Source organism: Aquarana catesbeiana, linkage group LG07 (genome assembly GCF_042186555.1).
Source record: "Aquarana catesbeiana isolate 2022-GZ linkage group LG07, ASM4218655v1, whole genome shotgun sequence".
Taxonomy (NCBI): domain Eukaryota; kingdom Metazoa; phylum Chordata; class Amphibia; order Anura; family Ranidae; genus Aquarana; species Aquarana catesbeiana.
Window position 1 is genome coordinate 65,944,670 of NC_133330.1, and position 14,212 is coordinate 65,958,881.

At 40.2% G+C, this 14,212-nt stretch overlaps 1 protein-coding gene across 11 annotated transcripts in view; it reads left to right on the forward strand.

Annotated features, from left to right (window-relative positions):
* Window positions 1-14,212, forward strand: part of ERC2 (ELKS/RAB6-interacting/CAST family member 2) — a 1,404,232-nt gene that overhangs the window by 1,221,669 nt on the left and 168,351 nt on the right. For 10 of the 11 annotated variants that reach the window (XM_073592266.1, XM_073592270.1, XM_073592273.1 and 7 more), the window contains one exon: window positions 10,146-10,339. In XM_073592266.1, the coding sequence (XP_073448367.1) occupies window positions 10,146-10,226 (81 nt within the window). In that variant the 3' untranslated portion in view covers window positions 10,227-10,339. Of the gene's footprint in view, window positions 1-10,145; window positions 10,340-14,212 lie in introns of those variants that run through there. The other variant, XM_073592271.1, reaches the window with a different exon arrangement.

Consider the following 14,212-nt stretch of genomic DNA (forward strand, 5'->3'; position numbering starts at 1 on the left):
TAATATCCATACCAGACCTGAAGGGCCTGATATGGATTTTGGGGGGACCCCACACAATTTTTATTTTGGTTTGGGGTTCCCCTTAATATTCATAGCAGACCTAAAGGGCCTGATAATGGACTGGGGGGGGACCCATGCCGTTTTTTTCAATGAGTTTTATCTATATTGCTGAGACCCAATAATTCATTACAGCCGCAAGCAGTTTTAAATTACTTTTTTTCCTTTAGAAATGTCATTTTGCTGTGGTATTGTTCTAAACACGGGAAAAATGCGCCACTTTACAGGCATACTAAGGACACCCCCAGGCACGATATTTAAAGGAATATTTCATTTTTATCGTTTCACTTTAAGCATAAATAAAATCACCACTCCTGAAAAAACGGCCGTTTTTAGAACTTTTTTTTGCATTGATACATGTCCCCTGGGGCAGAACCCGGGTCCCCAAACACTTTTTATGACAATAACTTGCATATAAGCCTTTAAAATGAGCACTTTTGGTTTTTCATGTTAGTATCTCGTAGACTTTAACAGTGTTCCGCGGCTTTCGAATTTGCTGCGATCACCGCATGTTCGATTTGAACTTCGGGCTCATCCCTATTTACACATTATTTTATTTTTCTCTTGAATTAAATAATAGATTTTGATACATAAATTCAGAGTATTTAAAATAAACAATTGATGTAAAGATAGGCTGATTACAAAACCATCTTGTTGGTTTCGCTAGTAAAATACTCTATCATTAAATTCAATTATATACAGTTATATTTTTATATGATACTCATGTACAAATGTTAGTAGGATTGTACAAATGCTATAATTTAACATCAATAAAAGCTTATTGTTTAAAAAAGAAAAAAAATGAGAAGAAAAGAGGTTTAACCTTAAACTGTGTAGAGGGTTCTTTACTGTAAGAGCGGATATAGAATTCTCTTCCACAAGCGGTGGTCTCAGCGGGGAGCATCGATAGTTTCAAAAAACTATAAGATAAGCACCTGAACGACCACAACATACAGGGATATACAATGTAATACTGACATATAATCACACACATAGGTTGGACTTGATGGACTTTTTTTTTTCAACCTCACCTACTATGTAACTATATAGGAGAGGAGTTCTAGAATTTGTGCAGTATGGAAGTGGTTAAATACTAAAAAATTACTTTTGACTTTTGAAATGACGTTACCATTTTAATTTCTTATATGAAATGTTAGTAATTGGGTTTACATATACTTTAACCACTTCAGCCCCGGAAGATCTGGCTGCTCAATGACCAGGCTACTTTTTGCTATTCGGCACTGCGTCGCTTTAACTGACAATTGCGCGGTTGTGCGAAGCTGTATCCAAACAAAATTGACGTCCTTTTTTTCCCACAAATAGAGCTTTCTTTTGGTGGTATTTGATCACCTCTGTGGTTTTTATTTTGTGCGCTATAAACAAAAGAAGAGCGACAATTTTGAAAAAAACACAATGGGGTTGATTTGCTAAAGGCAAATCCACTTTGCACTGAAAGAGCACTGCAAGTGAACTTGGAAGTGCAGTCGCTTTAGATCTGAGGGGAAAATCTGCTGATTTTATCATCCAATCACGTACAAGCAAAAATGCTTTTTTTATTTTCCTTGCATGTCCCCCTCAGATCTACAGCGACTGCACTTCCAGTTCCAGTTCACTTGTAGTGCAAAGTGGATTTGCCTTTAGTAAATAACCCCCATTATCTTTTACTTTTTGCTATAATAATTATCCCACATTTTTTTTCAAAAAAACTAATTTTTTCCTCAGTTTAGGGCGATATGTATTCTTCTACATATTTTTGGTAAAAAAATCGCAATAAGTGTATATTGATAGGTTTGTGCAAAAGTTATAGCATCTACAAAATAAGGGATAGATTTATGGCATTTTTATTATTACTATTTTATTTACTAGTAATGACGGCGAGTTTTATCGGGACTGCGAAATTGCGGCGAAAATATCAGACACTTTTGACACATTTTCGGGACCATTGACAATTATACAGCGATCAGTGCTATAAAAATGCACTGATTACTGTATAAATGTCACTGGCAGGGAAGGGGTTAACACTAGGGGGTGATCAAGGGGTTAAATGTGTTACCTCACTGTGTTCTAACTGAAGGGGGGATGGGACTTACTAGGGGAAGAGAGAGATTGGTGTTCATACTTTGTATGAACACACGATCAGTCTCTTCTCCCCTGAAATAACCGGGATCTGTGTGTTTACACACAGATCCCGGTCCTCGCTCTGTCATGAGCGATCGCGCCCGCCGGGCACTCGAATCGGCTCCGGCAGTCATCACGCCCACCGGGCACTCGCATCAGCTCCTGCAGTGGGCCGTGGGCACGCGAGCGTGCCTCCGATGGCTCACGCTTGCCCCTAGTGGCCCCAATGGGAAGCAACGTAAGGTAACTCTCGATTTACCCAGCTAAGCCAACCTGCCGCAGTAAAACTGTGGAGGCTGGGAGGCAAGTGGTTAAGGACTCTTTGTTAACTTAGGCCATAGTGCTAATGTGTATAGTACTTAAAACGGAACTTAATCCAAAAGCAGAAGTTTCGCTTGTTTGCATCCCGCCCTTCTCTGCCACATTTGGCACTTTTTTGGGAGGGAGTGGGTACTGTGTTTTGACAGGTACCTGCTCCCACTTCAGGGTCAGAACGCCACGGCGATCTACAAGGATGTTCTGCCCCTCCTACTTCCCCCACCACAGGTCCTTTCAGGACCATTCACAAAGTGTGACGCGCAGGGCTTTTTTTCAGTGGGAATGCGGGGGAACGCAGTTCTGGCACCTCCAGCACTGAATGTATATAATAGCATGGGGTGTGGGGTGAGCTGGAGGGTCTATTGATGTTGGCTGCTGGGGGATCTATTGTACTGGTGGGGATCTGATTTTGTGTGAGGGTCTATTGTTGCTGTGGGGGTTCTTATGTTGCTGGAAGGGATCTACTGTTGAGGGAGAGGTCTATTTTTACTGGCTGCTTGAGGATCTATTGATGCTGGCTGCTGGGAGATCTGTTGTTGCTGCTGGGGGGGTCTAATGTTGCTTGGGTGGATATTTTGTTCCTGAGTGTGATATTTTGTTGTGGGTGGTTCACTGTTGCTGCATGGAATGTATTGTTGTTGGGGTGGAGTCCATTGCTGCTGGGGGAGTCTATTGTTGTGTGGGGATCTATTGCTGGGATTCTATTGTTCCTGGCTGTAGGGGATCTATTTTACCGCTTTTCTTTTTATCATGTTCCATACAAATGATTTAGCACCAAAAAATGATACTTGGTTCTGTATTCTCTAAAAGGGGCAGTACTGGTAGGTGGGTAGGGGGTGGAATCAAGGGACGGTAGTCAGAGGTGGGTAGGGGCAGAGACAAGGGGTGACTCAGATGGGGGGAGTTCCTGCACCTATTCTCCGAGAGAAAAAGCCCTGGTGACGCAGCTCACGCTGACTCAGATCAAGAGCATCATCTCTGTTCTTACAGGTCTTTCAACAAGCTGGAAAATTGTAAATTGAAGGAAAGTATTAAAGAGAAATTCTCACGTTTGAAACATTTAACACCTTAGAGCCTCGTACACACGATCGGACTTTTGTCCAAAGGGGGTTGGCCCTAGACTAGTCTTGCATACAAACGGCACACAATTGTCGCCCAACAAACACGAACGTAGTGATGTACTACGTGGTTTTTCAGCTCTTTAGCACCACCCTTTGGGCTCCTTCTCTTAATTTCGTGTTAGTAGAAGTTTGGTGAGTGTTGATTCGTGCTTTTCATTTTGCGCTTCTCAGTTCATTTCTGAACGGCCGTTCGTCAACCAGCCATGTTGCGGAATCGGAGGAGATAACGTGTTATTTATTATTGGTCTTGGAGTTATTGCTTTGACCCAAGTCCAGTCCAGGAACAGGAGGAGGAGGAGTTCTTGGACCAAAAATGTATTGCTTTATTAATCATGTCCTATTATGTCACATGCCTTTGCTGCGGGAGCTCCAGGCGAATAATCTGGATGATTATCTGAATTATCTCTGGATGACGGACCCCTGCTTTCACCAACTCTTGGCATTGTTGACCCCCTATATTAAGAAGCAGGACACATGCATGAGGCTTTTATTTTATTTTTTGGTTAAATAATGATTTGATTTGGTATATTTTCTATATTTTCGGATCCATAGAATGCACTTTTTGGTTAAGTTCTATTGGCAGATAGCATGTCTAGTTTTCTTTGTTTTCTTTTTTTTAATGCACATAAAAAAATTGTGGAGAATAATACTTGGCTATGTGTTTTACTTCAAATGACAGTTTGGGAGTAGACAGTTAAATTTTAAAAAATACAATGTCAAATTGACAAGGGACACCAACATAGTTGTATCTTTGATCTTAAAAACTACGGGATAATGGTGTTGTGGTAACTTGCACCAAAAAAAAATAACAAGCATAATAATATTATTCTTGATATCACTAGAAAAAAAAGCCTTTGAAAATTCGTTTGCAATAACTCCATCAGTATCACCAGCAAATCAGCTTTATTATCCCATTAAAGAAGAAGAGAATGTGCGCTGCATTTCGAGATTTCATAATTTGCCACATCACGAATGTTAATTCTCCATTACAAACACTAGTTTACAAGACCGACCGCTTCCGGCTCGTCCTTGCTTCCCGAGCATGCGTGTTTGTACTTTGGACTTTTGTCTGACAGACTTGTTTACACACACTCGGAAAATCCGACAGCAGACCGTTGTCCATGAAAAATTTATAAACCTGCCATCCGACATTTGTCCACGGAAAGTTGGCCAACAATTGTCTGATGGAGCGTACAAATGGTCGGATTTTCCGCCAACAGCCTGTCATCACACAATTCCCGTTGGGAAATCCGATCGTGTGTATGCAGCTTAACAATTAGCTTGATGCAAGTTTTGAAATGTAAGATTCCATATTTGCCAAAAAAAAAATATTTTCTACTGAAAATGTCCTGACTTTCGGCTAACAAGTCAGGCCTATACATTGTCTTAAATTGCCTTAATTGACTTAGGCCCTACACCTTCCACAATTTCTTCACAATTAAAATATATATAAAGTATTTTGCCTGAGCATATTAGGTATTGCTTTATTTTTTACTGCTCTGACTGAAGGAAGAGAAAAGGGAAACAGTATGTGCATTAGAGCTTATGTATTTTATTTTTACGTCTGCACTCTGTAAAAAATGAACAATTATTATTGATAAACTATGGTATTTGTTGAGCTGTCCAGTGCTGATCCTGAGTTCTAACATCAGGAATACTACATGTTTTCAACTGTTAAAAAAAAAGATTTTGCTTCCCCCAAAGATACTATTTTAGTGCACCAGGTGTATAATTTGGTATTGTTATGGTACAAGGACTTGTGGGCTTTTATTATCAACGAATACTGTATGTCAGTCAGTATTGAAGGAGAAAATAGGGGATAAAAAAGGGGTCTCCTCCCAAAACACATATTGGGTATGGGATTCTGTACCATTGTAGCCTAGAGATAAGTGACCCAGTAATATATAATCACTCACACCATGGAACATGGGGAGGCACAGTTGCTGGTGTTTTTTTTGATAGGAGGGAGGGCTTTTTGTTGGTGGGGGCTTTGCTGGGGGAGAAGGGCTTTTGCCACTGGGGAGTTTTGCTGGAGCAAGGTTTGCGGGGTTGTTGCTGGGCAGAAGGGATTTTGTTTGTAGGGGGTCTACTTGGGGGGGGGTTGCTTTTACTGGTCAATGGAGCAGCTGGAGAAGCAGGACTTTTTACTTGGAGACTTTTGCTGGGGGTGTAGAATGAGGAAGGAATTGTTTTCCCTGGGGGCGGGGACGGGGGGGATTTTTGTCCATATATTGTCAAGATTGCCAGTTTGTTGCCCCCATATAATCACCCCTGCCCTTTGTTTGCCCACATATCACCATGTTTGTGCATTTGTTACCCACATATTATCACAATTGGTGGTTTGCTGTCTGTGTGTATTGCAATTAATACCTGTATGCTGCCTGCATATTATAATAGTTGAGTAATTGTTACCTGTGTATGGTATTCAATTGACAAGTCACCACTGTTTAGTTGATCATATTATTATAATTTAGTCCCCTGTAGGCCTGTCACCATCAAAGCTTGCTGCTACTATCCTTATGTTTTGCCACAATGCACTGTGTGCACTATTCTGCCACTATCAAACCCTTAAATCTTATTTACTTTTACCAACATAAGTAAAAGACAGTGATACGTCTGTGCTACCTAGATAATAACCACTACGTGTGTAAAAAATAAATCATAAAGCACTAGGGTCGCTGGCTCGAATCCCAACCACGACACTACCTGCCTGCATGTTTTCCCTTTGCCTTCGTGGGTTTCCTCTGTGTACTCCTGTTTCCTCGCACACTCCAAAGACATACTGGTTGGTTAATTGGATGGATCCTGTCTAAATTAGCCCTTGTATGTATGAATGTGGGTTAGGGACCTTATATTGTAAGCTCCTTGAGGGCAGGGACTGATGTGAATGTACAATATACTGTATACTGCGTAAATTGACGGCGCTATATAAGTACCTGTAATAAATAAAATAAATGAAAATAAATAAATACACACTATGGGGGTTATTTACGAAAGGCAAATCAACTTTGCACTGAAAGTGCACTTGGAAGTGGAGTCGCTCTAAATCTAAGGGGTAGATCTGAAATGAGTGGAAGCTCTGCTGATTTTATCATCCAATCATGTGCAAGCTAAAATGCTGTTTTTTATTTTCCTTGCATGTCCCCCTCGGATCTACAGCGACTGCACTTCCAAGTGCACTTTCAGTGCAAAGTGGATTTTGCTTTAGTAAATAACCCCCTATGCGTGTTCAGAATGAATCATAAATGAAAAATAAATAAATAAACACTATATGTGTGCAGAATAAACCATAAATGAATAATAAATATTAATGTGATCTCCTCTATACACTATATTATCAAAAGTATTGGGGCGCCTGCCTTTCCACGCACATGAACTTTAGTGGTGTCCCAGTCTTAGTCCGTAGGGTTCAATATTGCGTTGGCCCACCCTTTGCAGCTATAACAGCTTCAACTCCTCTGGGAAATTTTAGGAGTGTGTCTATGGGAATGTTTGAACATTCTTCCAGAAGCGCATTTGTGAGGTCAGGCACTGATATTGAACAAGATGGCCTGGCTCACAGTCTCCTCTCTAATTCATCCCAAAGGTGTTTTATCGGGTTGAGGTCAGGACTCTGTTCAGGCCAGTCAAGTTCCTCCACCCCAAACTCGCTCATCCACACTATGTTGCCAAAAGTATTGGGCCACCCCTCCAAATAATTTGGTGGACGGGGGATTATGGTGTGGGGTGTTTTTCAAGGGTTGGGCTTGGCCCCTTAGTTCCAGTGAAGGGAACTCTTAAGGCGTCAGCATACCAAGACATTTTGGACAATTTCATGCTCCCAACTTTGTGGGAACAGTTTGTGGATGGCCCCTTCCTGTTCCAACATGACTGCCTACCAGTGCACAATGCAAGGTCCATAAAGACCTGGATGAGCGAGTTTGAGGTGGAGGAACTTTACTGGCCTGCACACCCTGTCCTAACCTCAACCTGATAGAACCCTTTTGGGATGAATTAAAGCAGAAACTGCGAGCCAAGCCATCTTGTCCAACATCAGTGCCTGACCTCACAAATGCGCTTCTGAAAGAATGGTCAAACATTCCCATAGACACACTTCTAAACCTTGTGGACAGCCTTCCTGAAGAATTAAAGCCGTTATAGCTGCAAAGGGTGGGCCAACTCATTATTGGACCCTACGGACTAAGACTGGGATGCCATTAAAGTTCATGTGCATGTAAAGGCAGGCGTCACAATAATTTTGAAAATATAGTGTATATCTCAAAATAGACCAATACAAGTGAAGGGTGCTGCTCACATCTAAATGCGTTCCCACAAAGTCAAATAGACAGTTGTCAGTAATCATGCGGCTCTCCCTAAAATATTTTTTTCTATATAAATCTCACTATGCAACATACAACTCCATACAAATATACAAATAAATTGTGCATAAACAACAGGACTCTTGAAATCTGTGAAACTAACCAATACCAATCTATTTTTAAAGTAAACGGCTCTTAAAGTCTTTGAAAAGAGGCAATACAGTCCCTAAGCAATGTGTGTAGTCCCAAAACGTGTTTTCTATATCCAAACAATATCTTCCTCCACTCTGTGCTCAATAATATCAAGATTCCACACCAACCTGCAGGAGGCCGCATGAAGTGTCAGATCGCGGCTGCACAGCGTGAGATTTTTAGAGGCGCTTTTACTATATGTGTGATGTAAGCGTGATACCTTTGATAAACATATGGTACCTAGTTTACTACACTATGAGAGAGCATCCTATGATTTTGAGTACATTGTGAACAGAGAAGGTAGAGAGCGGAGAAGGTAGAGACCGGCGGTTTCTTAAAGAGATATTAGCCTGGTATAACTAAAAGGAGAAGATCATCCCTAAGGATATCCAGAAAGATAGCAGATAATTTATCCAGATCCCCTTGGGGGAAAAACGCCCATTTGACCTAACAACAAATGTTTTAGGTCCATATCTTGAAGTGAGTGCATTAGAGGAAAGGTGTTGGGACCCATTTGCATGTTGGTGTGGAATCTTGATATTATTAAGCACAGAATGGAGGAAGATATTCTTTGGAAAAGGAAAAAAGGTTTTGGGACTAAACACATTGCATTGGGACTGTATTGGCTATTTTCACAGACTTTAAGGTGGGAGAAAACTCCCATGGATGGAGGACCAGAGCTCGCTAATCCGGAAGGAAGACCAGGTGAAGATGGAAGCCCTGTCAGCGGTGACAGCACCTGCTGGAGAGCCTAAAGCGGAGTTCCATTTGAATGTGTCTGGTTCACATATGTGCGTTGCATTCGCACTGCGCATTGCACAAAAAACGTGTGCATTTTTTGGGCATTGTGGTGCGAATTACAAGCCATTATGTTCTATGGGAACGCATCTGATTAGCAGATGCATTGCGTTCTGAACATGGATTCATGGATTTTCTCCTTCTCCTCACTACACCACCCCCCCCGCTCACTGATCCACAGCTACAACGCACAGAGAAACCTCTGAACAACTGATTTTTATCTTCCCAGTGAAACCTGAGCTTCAGTTCACACCACACATGTGTGAACCCAGGCTTAAGGGAAGGTGACCCCCTGACATGCCACATTATGACATTACCTTGCAGGAGGAATTATTTTCTTCACTGCATTTACTGCCGTTTTAAGAGCTGTTTACATTGATTACAGTATATATTGCTCTTACCAACGTAATTATACATAAAACAGTCAGATAAAGAAAATCTTTATTTTTTCAGTAGTCTTCAAAAGGCTGACACTGGGTTACATTTTATTTCTTACACTGCTTGCTCTAAAAAATGTATTTAATGCTATATTGATGATTACAGAGCTGTAATATTGTGTTCGATTTATATCTGCCCAGAGTTTAATTAAAAGTCAGCAGCTTCAAATACTGTAGCTACTGAATTTTAATATTAGGACACTTACCTGTCCAGGGATCCCGCGATGTTGGCACCCCAGCCGATTTTTCAATCGGCTCTTGGGTGCTGCTGCCGCCATGCTGGTTCCATACTGCACATGAGTGAAACGTGTTGCGCTTTGTGAATGGCCCGGCAGCAAAGGAAGGAGGAGGGGGGCCAAACTTCCGGGGCTGCAGTTCGGTTACAAGCCCGTCCTGAGCGCGGAATACATACATTTCCGAGTGATTTAGCCACAGTGAAGTCACCTGGAAGTGGGAGTGGGTACCTGTCAAAAACAGGTACCCCCCCCCCAAAAAGGTGCCAAATGTGGCAGCTGAAGGGAGGAAGCAAACACGTGGAGCTTCCCCAATTGGGTGGAGCCCTGCTTTAAGCTTTAGGAAGTATCAGCCACCACTGAAGTCTCTGGTTATGTTTTCCCCTGGTTATTTGCTCCTGTAAAGAGCAGATAAACCAGGTGATCGGAGATGTGATGCTGCCAATTCCTATATAAATGCAGCACAATATTAAAAAGCCTTACTAATCTTTTTTTTTCTTTGGGTTCTATCCAATTAAAAATCAGTAAATTAAATATTGAATATTCATTTCCACATCTGTCTTGTTCCCTCAGATGATCCCGTCTCTGCCGGAGTCACATCGTCACAACAAGATCTCATGCTGTACATTGATCATCTATCCAACCTTTGCCTAGAGAGAGAACCCCAAGAACTTTGATCTTTACTGAGCCCATTAGGGAAGGAGGAACTTGAGGAGGAGATGGAAGACATCTTAAGAGACAAGGAACAATGCTTAACATCAGAGCAAGTAAGTGTCTCATATAGTGCCAAATAGTTGAATATTAGTGGGACTAATAAATCTTTATAATTTCATAAGAAATGCAGTGAAACATACTAAACTCATTGTGGCATGATGCCTACATTAGAATGCTAAAGGGTAAGCATATATTAATTTGCAGGTGTTTCATTTACTCTGGAACGTTCAAAGTGTTGTTGTAACCCATGAGAATTTCTAGTGTCCTAAATATGTAAGCACATAGGTAAAAAATTATTTATGTGCCGTGCTGCTGGTTACTGAAGCATAAACTTACTTTGACATTATGAGAATTTAAAACCCTGAGGCGACAAGAATTCTGTTAAATGGAAAAACTGTATTTCTGTTAATTACTTAATGCACGCATAGTCAATGAAAATAATCATACAGTCTTGGCCTTACCCAAGTTGCAAAAGGTAAATAATTTTGTGTACTGGATAGCCATACTTATTTGTTAAACTTTATAAATGTACATATTTGTTTTACTTTTTTTTTCTTTGCCAGCACCAGTAAGCATAACTCACAGCTCCAACTGAAAATAATAAGATAATAGAAAGCTCATATATACATAAATATGTAACTGCAGAATGATGAACATATTTGTGCTGGAGTGGCTTTTTGATGCTATCTGATTTAAAGTGTATCTATGGTTTAAATGTAAAATCATATATTCAATTTTGTCCAGCTTTCTCCTTTAATCTGAAAAATCTTGATTTTGAAAACGTACTTTTTGAAGATCCTCACACATTTACTTCCTTGAATCCAGAGAGAAGGCATGGCTGTGTCACAGAATCCACAGAGTCTGCTTTCTGAACTAAAGAGGTGCTTGCAGGCAGCAAGGTACCATGGGATATGTAGTCCTTAGAAATGAAAAATAAACAGCAGAGGAGAAGCTGCAAAACATGCAGGGAATGCATGAAGTTGTGAAGTTGTGGAAAGTTGTGGAAGTTGTGGAAAGATATGACCAGCAGACAGGCAGCACTCATAACATGAAAGGAAATTTTTCAAGTAGCCTTTATTGGACTGTCAAAAATAACTGTATAGCCATAACAATGTGGGTGTTATAAAACATTTTATGAAAGGTTACCCAGGCAAAAGCATCTATAGTGTGGATTATTCACTTCAAAATTTTTTGGTGGTTGCACTCAAAATGAGATAGCAGTACAGTAACACTCAGTAAGCACTCAATAAGTAAGTACAGTAAGTACTCATAATTAGATATAAATACAGTAACACTCAGTAAGTACTCAATAAGTACGTACAGTAAGTACTCATAATTAGATATAAATACAGTAACACTCAGTAAGTACTCAATAAGTACAGTAAGTACTCATAATTAGATAACAGTACAGTAACGCTCAGTAAGCAATCAATAAGTAAGTACAGTAAGTACTCATAATTAGATAGAAATAAAGTAACACTCAGTAAGTACTCAATAAGTAAGTACAGTAAGTACTCATAATTAGATAGCAGTACAGTAATATTCAGTAAGTATTCAATAAGTAAGTACCGTAAGTACTCATAATTAGATAGCAATACAGTAACACTCAGTAAGTATTCAATAAGTACAGTGAGTACTCATAATTAGATAACAGTACAGTAACACTCAGTAAGTATTTAATAAGTTAGTACAGTAAGTACTCATAATTAGATAACAGTGCAGTAACACTCAGTAAGTATTCAATAAGTAAGTACAGTTAGTACTCATAATTAGAGAGCAGTACAGTAACACTCAGTAAGTATTCAATAACTAAGTACAGTAAGTACTCATAATTAGATAGCAGTACAGTATAGTTGGATTGGTCTGAAGCACTAACTTCAAGTATATGGAATGTACCAGACTGAACTGAAGATAAGTGTGTTAGGAGAGAGTAGAGTTCTATTGTGAGCTAAGGATAATACCATATAGCTGAAAAAAATCTAACAGGTGCCCACATGTTTCTTTTTGAAAGACTACTCTGTCTCAATACATCCTCCTTGGAAAAAGAGCAAAATTAAGTAAACCCAGTGGTGAAACCAGACACTTCTGGACCACAGTGCAATATAAGAGCCAGGTACCCAGAACTTCTCATCTTGTGAGCACTCTGCCAGACTTGACATTCACTACAACTATAGCTTTCCCTGCAGCTAACACACTCATTCATTCCTGGACCAAAAAATTGCAACCCTTCTAAACCAGCTCCTTTCAATTCTAACCATCTACTCTACCTTTCACAGTATTTCCCCTCTTCTCAAGCAAAATGATTTAACTGCACGCTTGCTTGAGGCTATGGTAAGGAAACGTGGTTTATGGATAGGGAGGTCCTAAGGGAATCTAGGAACAGGGGGCTTTGTTGCAACCACAATTCCTTCAATGCCTGAGTAACTCATAGTTACCAACTAGAGCTCTTTCATTGTGTTATCTAAACTGCAAGCTGAAAATGGATTGGTTGCGACGGTTACTTGCACACAGTTGCATTTTGCTTTCATAAAATAAGCCCCAATGCGTTTATGAAAAAAACATTGTGCATAGTATCCCCACCCCTTTTGTTCTCTGCAGACTGAAATTGAACTGGAATATTTTGGACTTTTCAAGGTTGAGCATGCAATGAGCATGTGGCTTGGATTGTTTGGAAGGTTCTTCTTCTAGTAAAACGTATTAAATTAGCAAATAAGGGTTAATTGCTGTATCAACTTAAAATAGCTCTCAGGAAGCGGAGACTCAGAACATTAATGTCATTATCTCGTCCAGTGTCTCCTCTCCTTTCATCATTAAAAGTGGATTCTGGCAGACTCATGTTTTACCATTTACTTCAATATACGCAGCGGCTCTTTTGTTTGAAGGCTGATGAAGCTTTTACTGTGGCCATTCAATCAAGCAGAAGCACAGTGCTCAAGATACTTGTGTGTACAGTACACATTCTGCTCTGAATGAATATCAGTTCTTTTCAACATATTGGTAAAGCTGTAATTGTATCTGTGTTACCCCTGATAATGCGACAGTCACATATCGTTGTATAGCTTCAACCTTGGTTATGAAAGTATTTTAAGTCAGATAAAGGGAGGAATAAGGGACTTCATGTTCAACTGATCTTTGCAGGAGTACAATGAAAAATCTTGTTTAGAAGGGAACTATAAGCCACAGAGTACAACATTTAAGGTGGAACTCTGGTCAGATATAAAAAAATATACAGTAATATGAGCTCAAAAATATGTCTGTGTATCGGCCTCTGCTAATCTTATGCACAGCGGCACTTAGAATGGCAGAAGAAGGGCTAGCACAAGGGAATAATTAGTAGCCCCCAGACTAGCAGTAATTAATCAGGGCCCTGTTGATTTGCACAGTGATAGCAGGAAGCCTGCTTACAGAAGAGAAGAACAGAGGGATAATCTTATCAGTGTGCTGCCTTTACATTAGTTCACCAATAGGTCCTACTTTGTATCCTTCTACTGTACTGAGCTAAAGTAATAGGTAGTAGCAGTGAGGGTAAGGCACTTAAAGTGTCACTAAACCCACATCATAAAAAAATATCAAAAATTGGTGTATTACATGCTGTTCATACTCACTCAGTCACTATAGGATTCGCTTTCTGTATTCTTCAAAAAAACCTAGTTGATCCTGCTGCTCTCTATCTCCACCTTCTGTTCATGTGCCCAATTCAGTTAGCAGCTGTGGTGGCAACTCTGCACATGCTCAGTTTTTAGTGAGTTTCTATGCTGAGCATTTCCTCCCTAATACATCTGAGCAGCCCATGTTACTATAGAGTCACACATGTGGGCGTATACACAGTAGCAAATGACAGTCCACTCCCTCCCTTCTCCTCCATACCCACTAAGCAGCTAAACACAATAGGGGAGGGATATTACACGTGACTTAATGGTGGCTTC